The sequence below is a fragment of the Lycorma delicatula genome, chromosome 1, assembly GCF_047948215.1.
Source record: "Lycorma delicatula isolate Av1 chromosome 1, ASM4794821v1, whole genome shotgun sequence".
Classification (NCBI taxonomy): domain Eukaryota; kingdom Metazoa; phylum Arthropoda; class Insecta; order Hemiptera; family Fulgoridae; genus Lycorma; species Lycorma delicatula.
In genome coordinates this window covers 83,984,543-83,999,848 of record NC_134455.1, presented here as the reverse complement: position 1 = coordinate 83,999,848, position 15,306 = coordinate 83,984,543, and the positions used below count along the sequence as shown (strand labels likewise).

The following is a 15,306-nucleotide window of genomic DNA, read 5'->3' as shown; positions in this document are numbered from 1 at the left end:
AAAAAATCACCACACGTTTCATTCACCTAAAAAAAAATTAAAGTTATTTATGATTATTGAGTAGTCAGACTGATTTAATATTTGAAAATTTGTTTATTTTACTCATAAAAAGATAATTAATAATCTACTACACAAAATGTTATTATCTTGCCTTGGGTGACACAAAAGTATTTAAAAAGTATAAATAAAGATAATTTTACATTTATTAAACAAATTTTTTAATTTATAATAACAGAAGAATTTATAGATAAATCATGGTTAAAGTTGTTAGCATTAAAATTGTTAATAACTTAAATATACCTAGTAAAAAGCTAGTAGTAATACTTGTATGTTAAATTTAAAGTGCTTTTTGTGACTTGATCAAATACAATGTATATAATTACAACTACAAAGCAAAAATTAAGTTAAATGGTCTAAACGAAAGATATTTCTTCAATACAGGTTTTATCAGTTTTTTAATAATTATGTTTATATATACTTCACCTATTAAAACAATAAGATTTATAAACATTATGTAATAGTAATAAAAACCTTCATTTAGGTGATTTTTGAAGTTTTAAAGTGATAACTGAAAGTGGGTTGGGAAATAAAACCAAAAGGTTCTTCAGCTTTATCTGGACAAAGTACAGAAATTTCATGGTATGCTGTTATAGCTGAAAAATTGATCAAATATTTTATGGCTACTCCAATTAGCCCTTTTCCATATCCCAAATTAGATATAATGCCTAAACACAACTGATGAAAATCAGTTGTGTTTTCACAACTGATTTTCATCAATTCTTTTCAAATGAATTTAACAATTTTCCCAAAAGTATCAACTGGGATTTTGAGAATACGTGACCTTCAAATTATTTTTACAAACTTAGTAAAAAAAACTTTTTTTAATGAGAACAAAATAAAGGTTAGTAATTCCCAAATAAAGTACAATACACGGTAGGAATAAATTGATATAAGCAAATACATAATTGTAACAGGACTAGTAGATAATTATATGTTTGTTTTAAACATACTTAATCAATGACTAATTCATTTATTCAATAACAAACTACACAAAAATTCACTTTATTTTAAATATATTTAATATTTATTATAAAATCTTCAAATCTTCAATCTTAATATAGTGAAACTTCTGAATAATCTGCAGTATTGGGATCAAAGAATATGTCTACTGTTTGGAAGTGGTATGACATTGATTTACGTAAGATCTCAGAAAAACATTTTATTACAGTGCCAGTAAATGGAAACTTTTAACTGCATTATTTTTATCAAGTAACTGAATTCTGCAAATAAAAAATGTGATAAATGTTAAGGGCAAGGTAGTAGGTCTACAACTTATGCATAATGAGAAATATGTGCAAAATGTTTAATTTATCACTGTTCCAGCACCCGGTTTACCATCATCTATCACTACTCCTGAATGACAGCAGAACATTGAACTATAAAGTTATATTCAGTCAATCAACATCATCATCAATCAATTTTAAAAAAACAAAATATGAATAAAACTTCTATTACCCATGTTCAACACGTTATTAAAGAAAAATAAACTAAACGATTTTTATAAATTAAACTAACTGAAAGAAATTTGTAATTTGAATTTGTTTATTTTTTCACCTGACAAAACATTGTTAAACATTTAGGTTGTAAAAATATATATATTAAGGTTAGATATATTTTTTAGGTTGTAAATAGATATATTTACTTTGTTTATAGGTTGTAAAAATAATACTTGCTTTTCCTAAAGAATGATTATGCTGTATTTCAATATGCTACTTGGAAAACAGCAGAATATAGATGAATGAATCAGTGAGTAATATTCCATTTATATATTACAGAAACTTTAACCCAAACTAACATTCATTTCTATGCATTAGTATTTATATAAAAGCACTCTAAATCATAAATATATTTTTACAGGTGGAAAAAACTGGCCGGCCTCCGTGGCATGAGTGGTAGTGTCTCGGCCTTTCACCCAGAGGTCCTGGGTTTGAATCCCAGTCAGGCATGCCATTTTTCACACACGCTACAAAACACTCATCTCATCCTCTGCAGAAAGAATTGCTTGACTGCGGACCCGGAGGTTAAACAAACAAAAAAAAAGGTAGGAAATATGTCACTCATTGAAAAAGAATTTTAAGTTCTTCAAATACATAAAATCTAAGTACATATAATTTGGAAGAGAACAAGATTTAACTTTAATTCTAAGAAATTTACAACATAAACAATGTACATCAAAAAATAGACTGAATAAATGAATTTATTAAACTGAATTGTTTAATAAAAAGATAAAAACATTTTGTAAACAGAACAAAAAACTTTATGCAACTTCTCATTTCAACTTTGAATATGATTAGTTTATACTCATTACTTGAAGTACATTTCAAGTGATCTTTGTACAAATTCCTGAAATTCAACAAGTATACAAAGTTTTAAATTTAAAAAAAACAGATGCATACCCTTCTTTCAGCAAGAAAAAAAGGAAATCCAATTTCTGGATGAAAAAAGACATTTGTTCAAATATGAAATCATGCAGATTTCTCTTTTATTATGTAAAGAGTTCTTTTGTACACCTGTAGGCTAGTCTTATTATTCTTATAAAAAATTATTTAACGAACATATTCTGTTTTAGTCTTTATTAAATATTTAAAGAGTCAAGATTAATTAGGATCCTAAATTATAATCAAACTAAAATGAATCTAAATCTATTTTATAAACAATATAATAAATAATTAAAGTGTAAAATTATAGTGTGATGTTTAAAGTTACTTAAAATAATAATAAAATAAAACTACAGTTTAACCAAAATATATTTGCTTACTTTTTTTCTAAAGCAACCAGCATGCAATACAAGGATTTTGCCAGGCAATGAAAAAGTGAGACAAGAGTTGTACAACATAACTAATAATAATTATAGAACTTTAACTTATATAATCCAACAATACTTTTCTTTTAACTTTATACTGACCTCAAAAAACTTTGATACAGGATCAACTAACATTTTCAGAGTATCAGTTTGCTCTTCACTTAATACTTCAGGAAACGGAAAGACTTGATTAGTTTGAAGTTGACCTCTAAAGAGATTCATCGTGAATGATTGTGATTCTTTTGGTTCCTTTGATTTATCAGGTTTCTGTTCATCTGCACGTTTTACTGCAGCTGCAGTAGCCAAGTACCTAAAAAAGAAAAATATAAAATTAAACATAAAAATTATCAAAAAAAATTTAAATGCAATAAAATAACATTAATAAACTTAAGTTTTTTCTCATAATTTAGTGTCAATTTAAAAATTCCTGATTCTCTGTAGTACAAAAATAAGTAGAAAAAATATTTTGACTGTTTAAAAACATTAGCACAAAATTAAATCTGAATTTGATACGAGTTAAATAGGTTGGTAACTTTTTTAAATAGTTTAATTTAATAAATTAGGAGAACGTGATTTAATATATATCACTAAGTGTTTTTTATTTTTTAATTATAAGTTAACAAAAATTTAATAAAATGTGGTCTATTGTAGTTTGAACAAAGCTATCAACATGAAATATTCATAGTATATGCTATTTGTGACATGATACTCAACCCTAATGCAACTTTCAAACAACACAAATTACAGTATGTCGTGCTAGATATACCTATCGTTGCAAAGTCTGTACAAACAAATTTCTTTCTGAAAAACAATTACATAACCATTACTGTCCTAAGAGAAGCTCTATGAACCATTTTATTTATAAATATAAAAATCCTAGTTCAAAAATGATGTACACTTATAACACATTCAGTCAAAAATATATTTGTAATTGTTGTAATAAGACAGGGGTTGGCAAACCGTGGCTCGCGAGCCACATGTGGCTCTTTGATTACATTTTTGTGGCTCTTTCACAAAATTTTTGGAGCAGACTAGAAAAAAATAATTTAGAAACCTATCCTCCTAAAAGTGAAATGTAAACCGTTTGAAAAGTAAGTAAGTCTTTTGAAAAGAGGCTTGATTAAAAATTAAATATTAACACGGTTAGTCACTCTTGATGGTATGTTCATTGTATTTTTCAATTTACTGTGTACTGAATTGTATTTCAACTATTTGTTTCAATTTTTTTGCTGGAACCAATCCCTCAACAATTAAAAGTTAGCATTTGTACAATTTTTTTTAGAGACATTGTTTTATCTTTATTCGATTTAAGAAGACAGTGCTTGCGCTTCCTGTGTGAGTTGTGCAAATGAGTTCAATTGACCTTCTGCCTGCAGTCTCACATTCCTGTAATTAACTTATAATGCGGGAAATCTTTCGAGTGACGTAAAAAATATTATATTTTAGATTCACAAAATTATATATATATAGTTTACTTATGCTATGTATATATTTAATACAGTTAATATTGTCATCTTTATATTGTATGGAGTTTTAATGATTTTTTTTAGTTTTGATGTAATTTTGTGTTTATTGTTTATTTTTACTTAAAATGCAAATTTTCTAGACCCCATAATAAGTACTAAGAAAAAGCAAGGAAAAACTGAAGATAAACCATGGATTCAAAGAGGAGTGGACTGAAAACTTTGCATAAGTCCAAAACTCATATGGTCTTTCTACATGTCTTATTTGTCAAGAAAAACTGGAAAATTACAAAAGGTCGAATTTAGAAAGACACTTTACAATTAAGCACGAAATATTTAGCATTAAATACCCGGTTGGTGATGAAAGGAAGAAGGCGGTTGAGGAGCTCCAAAGGGGACATGAAAGATCATCTTTTATTTTTAATAACTGGGTTCAATCTTCTAACAATGCCAATCTGGCAAGTTTTGTAATTAGTCGGGAGATAGCTCAGAGGAGGAATCCATACATGGATGGCGAATATATCAAGAGTTGTTTTTTAAGTGCCTCTGAGAAGTTATTTACAGATTTTAAGAATAAGGAGGGCATAATGAAAAAAATTACAAAAATATATTTGATTACATATAAAAATTGTTTTTTAAAAAAGCTATTATTTAACTAATATTAATATTAACATTAATAAAAAAAAGGAAACAAAATTAGAAAACCCCTCTAAAAAGTAAAAAATAAGAATTAAATCAAATTGAGGATTTTAAACAAAAAAATATAATATATTAACAAATATAAAAATGCACTGAAAAGTAAAAAATAAATTATATAAATATCTAATAAATAAAAAATAAATAAATGTAATAATTAATAAGTTTTAAAATTAAAAGTAATGAAAATATTTAGTTAAATAAAAGCATGGAGCAGTTTTTATAATTTATTTAAAACAATACAACATTTACTTTTACAACAGTTAATCTTCATTTTCATTTTCATTAACGACGCGAGGAGGCGGAAAGGTCTGCTGGAACCTCTCCAGTTGACTAGCTACAAGTAACAATCTGGAAAAATGCACCCACTCGCTTTCTTTGTACGTGTTCTCACATAGTTGAAGTTCATCTTCGAATTCTGCTTGTAATCTAAGCCAAACTGAACGCACTCTTTCCGCTAAAAGTTTCATTTCAATTAATTATGAATTTTTATTTAATATATTCATAATTACGATTACAATTATAATAATTAATAATTTTTCTGATTACCGTTAACATGTAATAACTTTATGCAAGATTTAATTTAATTTTTAATTTTTATTTTTAATCTTATTAACCCTTAAAGGTCATCTCGGTGCAAATTTGAACCATCAAAGAATTAAAACTTGTATTATTTTATTACAGATAAATAAAGTATATACATATATCAAACAACCTCATTAAACAAAAAATATATTTTAAAATGCAGCAAATGTCTATAAATACTTAATCGAAAAAATTGTTATAAAAACTGCGCCACGCTTTTATTTAACTAAATATTTTCATTACTTTTAATTTTAAAATTTAATAATTATTACATTTATTTATTTTTTATTTATTAGATATTTATATGATTTATTTTTTACTTTTTAGTGCATTTTTATATTTGTTATATATTATATTTTTTTGTTTAAAATTCTCAATTTGATTTAATTCTTATTTTTTAATTTTTAGAGGATTTTTCTAATTTGTTCCCTTTTTTATTAATGTTAATATTAATATTATTTAAATAAAAGCTTTTTTAAAAAATAATTTTTTATATTTATTAAAATATATTTTTGTAATTTTTTTAAGACTTTAAAAAGTAAAAATATTTATTTTTACATATCGAAGTTACAAACGTGTACCAAATTTCAATCATTTTCATACGATAGTGCATGAGAAATGAAAATTTTCAACTAAATGCATGAATTTAGAGTAGGGGTAACGTGTGGGGTGGGTCATATCAAATTCCGACCCCGTAGTGCTGTATTGTCATCGAAGTTACATACGTGTACCAAATTTCATTGATTTTCCATACGATAGATCAAAATATATAGCAGTTGCAAGATTTGATTATTCCTAAAGCGAGTTAAATAAAAGCTTTTAAAAATTCGAAAGATACCTTTGTCCGCTAATACAGTGAAGGACAGAACAGTAAAAATGTCTGCGAACATTACAAGCCAACAAATCGAAGATTTCAAAACAGTTACAAGCTTATCAATAGCAGTTGACGAATCTTGTGATATAAATGACACTGCACAAGTTTCCCTTTTTGTACGATATATCTCCACTTCGGGCCCCAAAGAGGAACTTTTGGGATTATTGCCACTCAAAGGACGAACGCGAGGACTTGATACAGGAAATGTCGTGATTGAGTGCTTTGAAAAGCATAAAATACAATCTGAAAAAAATTTTCTCAATTTTAACGGACGGAGCGAAAAGTATGACGGGATCAATAAACGGATTTTTAACTGTTATGAAGGAAAAATTTAATCACGATATACTTTCCTACCATTGTATCATTCATCAGGAAGCACTATGTTTACAGACGTTTCCTGAAGATCTTTGCAAGGTGATGGAATTTGTGATTAATATTATCAACTCTATCGTAGCTAAAGCTCTTCACCATCACCAATTTAAAGAATTTTTAATTGTGATAGAGAGTGAATATGCGGATCTTTTGCTACACAACAAGGTCCGGTGGACCTCGAGATAATGTTTTAAAACGCTTTGCTTCCTCTGTCTACCGAAATAAAGGCGTTTCTCTTCGAGAACAATATAAACTACGCAGCGCTTACTAATAAACTATGGATCCAAAAATTTTATTTCATGGTGGATGTTACTGCTCATCTTAATCATAAATTACAAGGAAAAGGAAACACGATCTTTTCGATGTTAGGAGAAGTAATTTTATTCGAAATAAATTATCGCTCTTTGCAGAAGATTTTGAAAGAGAAACCTTATATCAATTTCCATACATATCAGGTTATTGTCGAGAAAAGAAGGTTAATATTGACACCTGTTATTTTAAAACAACACTGTTAAGTATGAAAGAAGCCTTTCTCAATAGGTTCAAGGATTTTAGAAACAGAAAAGCGACGTTATTGTTTGTTATAAAACCTCTGAATATAGCGGTATCTGAAATAAACTTCTCCCCCTTTAATATTGATATTGGACGGTTTGAGATGCAGTTACTGGATTTTAAAAATAAAGAAACATGGAGCTCTAAATTCCAACGGTTGTGTGCAGACCTAGAGCTATTGGAGAAAAATAAATGTGAACTAAGTTTACAGCAGAAGCTTTCTGCCTTAAAAGATCTGGAGAGAAGATATGTTGATTTTTAACTCCTGGAAAAGCATTTCCGACTCATATGATCAATTGAAGAAACTGGCGTTTGGCGTTCTTTGCTTGTTTGGATCTACATATTTATGCAAACAATCATTTTCAAGCAAAACTTTATCAAAAGTAAATTAAGAAATAGGCTTATCGATGAGAACTTAGATTCGTGTCTAGTTAAAACAGCATCATACAAACCCGATTTACCCCTACTTTCAAAGGGAATGCAAGGGCATCGTTCACATTAGAGAATTCGAATTTTATAAATAAATATTATCTTTATATAATATCTATATGGTATCAGTTTTATTTAACACGTTAACGCCAGAATGTACCACCGGTGATATGCACTTTTGATAATAAAGAATTATTTTTTGACCCCAGGTAAAAATAGTGCAAAATAAATTTTTACTATAATGTCGATTAACAATATTGCAATATTTTTAATAAGCTTTATTATAGAATTATGAGCCATGCTACTTATTTTTATGAGTATATATGGAGTAAAAGCCATTTTATAGGACACTTCTTGTTTATATCCCCGATTTTCAGATAATTTCCTATTTAACTTTTTTTTTTTAAAATCCCACCCTATATAAATCTTACAAACCGCTCCGGCATCAACGTGTTAATGTACCGTTGGGAAAATATAAACTTTTTAGCAAAAACGCTAGAGAATGTACATATTACCCAGATTATTTCCATAAAAATATCTTTACAGAAGCAAAGTTTACGTTTTAGAAAAATGGCTCTTTGAATTAATTTCAATTTTGTATTTATTATGTTTGGCTCTTTGGCTGAAAAGTTTGCCTACCCCTGCAATAAGACATTTAAAATTAGACTTGAATTAGACATGCATATTAGTAAGCATAATAAATTAATAAAATGTACTTGTGATATATGTAAAAAATTATGTGATTCAATGATTGAATACAATGAGCATAAATTACCACACAACTTGGATTATAAATAGTAAGAGAATTATTTCTTCTATCATTTGTAAATGCATGATGCTTTCGATATAATGCAAAAAGCCATGTACAACAGATTGAGCAAGTACTATCTTTCAGAATAATTCCTTCACGATCTTTCTCTACTTGCGCAGTAGACTACGGCGGTCCAATTATGATTCATCATGGTGGGCAGAGGTCTAAGACTTTAAGTAAATATTATATAGCAGTTTTCATATGTCTCACTACCAAAGCTATACATTTAGAATTAGTTTCTGATCTGATTTCACTGTCGTTTATTGCAGAATTTAAAAGATTTATATCACATAAGGGTATTCCCACTCAAGTCTTTTCTGATAACAGTTCCAACTTCCAATCTCCCAAAAATATACTTTATAAGTTGTATCAATTTTTAAATTCAGAAAAACTAAAATCAGAGATTCAAGCTTTCACAAATACACAAGATATAACCTGGTTATTTATTCCTCCCTCTTCACCCCATTTTAGTGGTTTATGGAAAAGTTCAATCAAAAGTGCTAATTTTCATATGCGTCTTGTAACTGGACAAACAATCCTTAATTTTGAGGAATTATATACAGTTTAACATAAATAGAAGACCTGTGCAAAAATGATGCCTATTGCAATCTGAAATTGATTTAAATATATTTTTAAGTAATATTAATATGAATTGTATCAAAATCAGATTCTACAAAAGAGATTCCTTAGATATTTTATCCAAATATATTAATGAAATTTCCACAAATGTGAATTCGCTGGAAGCAATGCAACTTCCTGTAAACAAGTAAGTATTTATTGTTGTCAAATTTCTAACATCAAAATTGGATTACAATATTTTCAAGATTATGGAAGGAAAAGTCAAATGAAAGATTTCCCTTTAAAAATTTTATCAAATTTCTTAATTCAAGATAACTTCTCGAAAATATTAATGCATTCACTTCAAACACGCAAGTGAAAGCAGATAACGAAACCAAAGAGCAGTGTTATAATAATTTAACCAAATCTTTAACCAAACGCTTTATTTTAAATTCTAATAAGCAATATAAAGGATAAAATGTCGGTTTTTATTCAAAATTTAATTCTAAGCAATGTTTATTTTGTAAGTCAAACCATCATTTACAACAATGCAAAGAATTTGTCCATCAATGAATGCAGAGACTTTTTGAGGGATAATAATTGTTGTTTTATTTGTTTAAGCAAAGGCCATTCTATATTCTATTAATGAGTATTACTCAAACAAGTTATGTACGATTTGTACTAAAAACCATAATACACTCGTTCATATGGACAAAATTAATGATTCTAATCTAGAAAGTAATAAGCCTGAAAGTAAAACCTATTGTTCATTTAATAATCAGTCAAGTGAAAATACACTTTTATCAACAGCCATATGTAACACCAATGACAAATATGGTAATCTTCATTCATGTAGAATCTTATTAGATTCTGGTAGCCACGCAAATTTTTGCACATATAAATTTACCTGAAAATTAGAACTTTAAACTCGTTAAAAATGATCTTCCCATTTCAGGCATAAATAACTCATTATCTCAATCCAAATACAGTTTTATACTTACATTACTCTTGATATAAGAACTTTTCATCCGAAGTGCAATGTGCTGTTTTATCTGATATATCAGACAACCTTCCATCAACCACATTTGACATTTCTAATCTTAATCTTCCTCATAATATATTTCTAGCATATTCCAATTTCAACATAGCTAATAACACTGATATACTGACTGGAGCTCAATTCTGTTAGATTTCTTCATCTAACATTTAAAAAAATATTAATTTATAAATAAGTGTAATACACAAAACACACATCTCATAAAAACTTGTATATGATTTTATGAAAATCAACTAAAGATTCAATGAGAATAGGGCATTAAATTTAAAGTACCATAGTTTGCAGTACGTTGGAAGGGTTAACAAGTTGATAATGTAAATTATCTTAGAATAATGCTAGACAGCCAATAAACATGGAGTAAAAATGTATTAAATCTGAAGGATTAATTACGAAACAGCATAAGGAAATTGAAATTTTAATGGGGATTTTGCCCATCTTATATTCTAACAATGTAGTATTTTACCATAATACAGCCATGGAATCAATTATAGTATAGTTTTTTGGGATGCATAATCTCTTATTCCTGTAGAATTTTAGAATATTTGCACTAAAAACTGAACAAAAATAACTATTGATCAGCTGTCTAAATTATAAAGTTTTATCTGTATTTTTCCCCTGACTCCTTGCTTTCATGTTATCAATTGTATACTTTAATTTTGTTTTCCCTATTCCTTTTATTGACAATGTAAATTATATTATTATTAAAATTAATTATTATAAGTTTAATAAATAAATTAAATATAATACTCATATATATGGAGTGTATATATATATATTAATGATGTTTCTAAAATCAGTACTTATAAGACCCATATTCCAACATATTGGAACGTGTACCAATATATTGTATTTTTATAATCAATAACCAAGTTGAACAACCCAAGTATAGAATTACAAAGTAAATGAAGTGATACTTACCTTATTTTTTTTATTCTAAAGTACTTTCGTGGGATCCCGCATCATGTTTTATAAAATATATATTTATATCAAATTACATATCAAACATAAAAATTTTTAAATTTAAAATTACAATCATATAAACAAAAACATATGAATTCAATTAAATAATATAATAAAATAACTAAAAATATATATATAAGACGTCATAATTAAAAATCAATGAATGATAGTGAAAAGAATAATGTTATTAAAAATGTAGTAATTGATTCTGAATAAGTATTAATAAAGTAAATCCTGATGACAAAGAACAATTTCGTAACATCATTAGCAGTAAAACTCATAAAATTAAAATATTTGACTTGCAAACCAATTTTCAAAAATATTAATAAAAAAGTAATGTACCAATTAAAAAATATATTAAATAAGAATAATTGCATTATCTTATTTCAGATATAAAACCAAGACACCTGTTATTATGTATAGTGAAAAATACAATAAGCTGATGAAACAGTATGTATTAGAAAATAATTTCAAAGAAATAAATGACTCTACTAATACATTTCTAAAAATAACTAGTAGTTGAATAAAAAATACTGTAATAATTTTAATTATAAAAATAACTTAAAATATCATTCTAGGTTATACCCATTTGAACTAAGTGCACCAAAATTAACAGGATGCCCAAAAATACATAAATCTGGTATACCTATATGTGCCTTTGATTGATTTCGCAACTGCTCCATCTTATATTATATCAAAAACAACAGATAAAATACTTAGGATAAAAATGAATTTGGATTATAAATACAATATAGAAAACGGATTGGCATTTGCAAATAAATTAAAGGATTTAACAATTGGAGAAAAAACTAGAATGGCAAGTTTGACATAAACACAAAAATAAATTTTCTAGATGTTAGTATCAAAATTAACAAAAATAATCAATTTATAATATTAGTATATAGGAAACCCACAACCAATAAAACTACAATACACAGAAATTCAAATCATCCATGGTCAACAAATTTAGAACATATACACACACATGGTTAACAGAGCAATTAATTACACAGAATATAATAAAAATAAAAGTAAATTAATCAAAGAATGGATACTTTAAAACAAATTGCTAAAAATGATGGTTGTAATGTTTCTTTAATTAATAATACACACAAAAAACAAAATTGTCTTTTAAATATACTTTCCTTTATAAGACCATATTATAGGAAGAAGGTTGCAGAGGCTAGGGCCATGGGGATGCCAACCCCTAGTCTTAAAGAGCTTAAAGAGTAAGTCTCCCAGGTGGGGTGAAAAAGCGTATGACGATGAAACATTCACACAAAGGATCATAACGGAAGACGAAAGCCGAGTTTACGCCTATGACATTGAGACGAAAGTTCACTCATCACAATGGATTGGCAAAGGATCTCTAGCCCTAAGAAAGTGCATCATTCTCAATCCAGTGTCAAAGTGATGCTCTCTGTTTTTTCGATTTTAATGGAACTGTGAATTTTGAATTCTTGCCTCAAAGTGAAACAGTGTACCATGCGTACAACAAAGGCGTTTTACAACGGTTACGTGAAAGAATCCACAAAAAGAAACTGGAGTTGTGGTGAGACAGCTCATGGTTTCTTCACCACGACGATGCGCCTGCACAATCAGCTTTGTCAAAATTTAGTTTTGTGCCAAAAATCAGATTGCTATCCTCCCTCAGCCTCTCTAGTCGGTTGATATGGCTTCTTGCGATTTTTCCTTACTTCAGAAATTAAAATCTGTGATGAAAGGACGGCGTTTTGAGACTATTGATGTCATTAAAACAAATTCATCATGGACCTTAAAGGGCATTTCAGATGAAGCTATACAGGACTGCTTCGTGAAGTGGAAACACCGTTGGGAAACGTGTGTGAACACGGGAGGGTAGTAGTTTGAGGGAACAAGAAGTAATAATCTGTAAAATTAATAAAGATTAAACAAAATAAAGTTAGATTTTTTTTCTAAACAGACCTGGCGTATACATATGTATAATATATATTTTAATATACATTTAAAATATATATTAATAGTTTTAATATATATTTAAAACAATAAAATTGTCTTAAAACTGTTTTTAATTTTTTCTTATTGTTTGCAAACTTTATGTTTCATTGTATTATTTTTATATATATTATGTTGTTTTACAATAGAAAGAGATACATCAAAATGTTGCTTTTTTCTATTTGTTTCTATTTTTCTTATGAATCCGATGCATTGAAAACATCTGAGGTACATTAGGCTCTAATCAGAATTTGTTTCTCCTAGAGTAATAATGCAACCCTAATTATAAATCTTTGGTGAACAGCATGAATGTATCACTTGTAGGGCTAAATATCACCTGCATCTTAGTGGGCTTGGGAAACTAAGGAAGTCGGCAATGGGAGACCAATTCATAACCAACTTCCCAAAGCCTGATGTGAAATTTTGCTAGTCTTGATGGGAGCTATATCATCTTTGTGATTCGCTGGTGATTCACATCAAATCACCTATAAACATTGTGGTTGCGGTAATGAACTCATGTAAGTTCATTGTCACAACCATATTTATTATTCATATTCAATAATTCAATATATTTTTAAAATCATAGATATACTCAAAAAAAATTATTTTATGAATTTATTAAAAAAATATATTTTCCTCATCTGATCTCATCTTTATTCAGTGTCTAATTAAGTAATGAAATTTTAGTAACATGACTATTTTAATGTGAAATAGTAATTCTGGTTTAAAGTAGGGAACAGTCTAAAATAAAAATAAAACCTTTAAGTTTAAGGATTTGGCAAAGTAAAGTTTAATTTTACAACAGATGTTCTGAAGATCAATTTTATTGAATTTTTGGTGGACTAATGTTGCTGTATAATTGGTAGTTTAGAAGTACAATTTTTCATAAATGAATTGATACTCTTGAGTTAATAAATTAAGAGAAAAATGAGCAGTCAAAAGAAATTTAAAAATATGTTCAGGTAAGTTTTATGACATTAATTTATAAAAGTGTTACTACTTAAAATTTATCATTAGTTCTTTCAAATAAAAAAATTCACATAAATTTAGGAATACTTTTTATATTTAAATTAACCTTAAAACATTTTTCCAACATGATTCTTTCTTTACACCTTCTATCAATTTGGATATTCTTCTCATACAGACATTAAGTTTGTGTTTGATAACTAATATAATTTTATTCTTAATAATACTGAACAAAATATTACTTGACATGTTTAAAGTAAAAAAAAAAAAAGATTACATTATTTGTAATTTGGGAAGAGCATCACTATCAACCCTCAGAAAGTAGTCATTAATCCTAGTGAATGCTCTTTGTACTCTAACAACTGGTAAATATAAATAAATGCTTGTTAATATTAACTGTAATGTATATTTATTGCATAATTACTTTGAATACTTTTTAAATTCTCGTATTAAAAAATATAAAAAAGATTGACAGAATAATTTGTTTCTCTTTCACTATAACGATCAGCTTTTCATCAAGATATATTTAAAATATGCATTCATATCAATTCAAATGAAAATAAGAAAGAGTTAATGCTCTCTGAATGGAAATGTTTTACTTATAATCAATACCAAAAAGTTCTATATGAAAATTTCACAAAAAATAGTTGGAAAGAAATGTTTACACCAGAATTAACAATAACAATAATAAGAAAATGTTAGAGAATTTTTTTTTCAAAGATAATTTGCAAAAACAATCTTTTTTCATTTCAAATACAATAAAGAAATACAAATGTGGAGTTGCACAGCAATGTAATAGCTATTTCAAAAAACTATTTTGAAATTGATTGCTGTAGAAGAAATTCATCAAAATGTACAGAATGTAATACTGGTGAGAGGGGAAAATGAAGAAATACAAAAAAGAACGACAGATGAAGGTAAAGCTTTATGATGTGATAAAATAACATTATGTAATTACTTTTAGTAATTGAATAATTGTGTTGTGATATCAAATAACATCCAATTTAAAACAGCCTCAAAGAAACAACTTAACTACTTTGATTCTGCAACAAAAAGCAAGACAACCTTTTAATATTCTATATAAAATTTTTGTACCATCAGATTAGTTTCTCTTATACACACTTTATAAATGTGATTGTAAAAAAT

The 15,306-nt window shown here is 27.3% G+C and overlaps 1 protein-coding gene across 1 annotated transcript in view; it reads right to left on the bottom strand.

Moving 5' to 3' along the window:
- Positions 1 to 15,306, bottom strand: part of Acadvl (Acyl-CoA dehydrogenase very long chain) — a 104,974-nt gene that overhangs the window by 64,891 nt on the left and 24,777 nt on the right. The window contains exon 2 of the mRNA XM_075357294.1: positions 2,966 to 3,173. Coding sequence (XP_075213409.1) covers positions 2,966 to 3,173 — 208 coding nt within the window. The remainder of the gene's footprint in view (positions 1 to 2,965; positions 3,174 to 15,306) is intronic.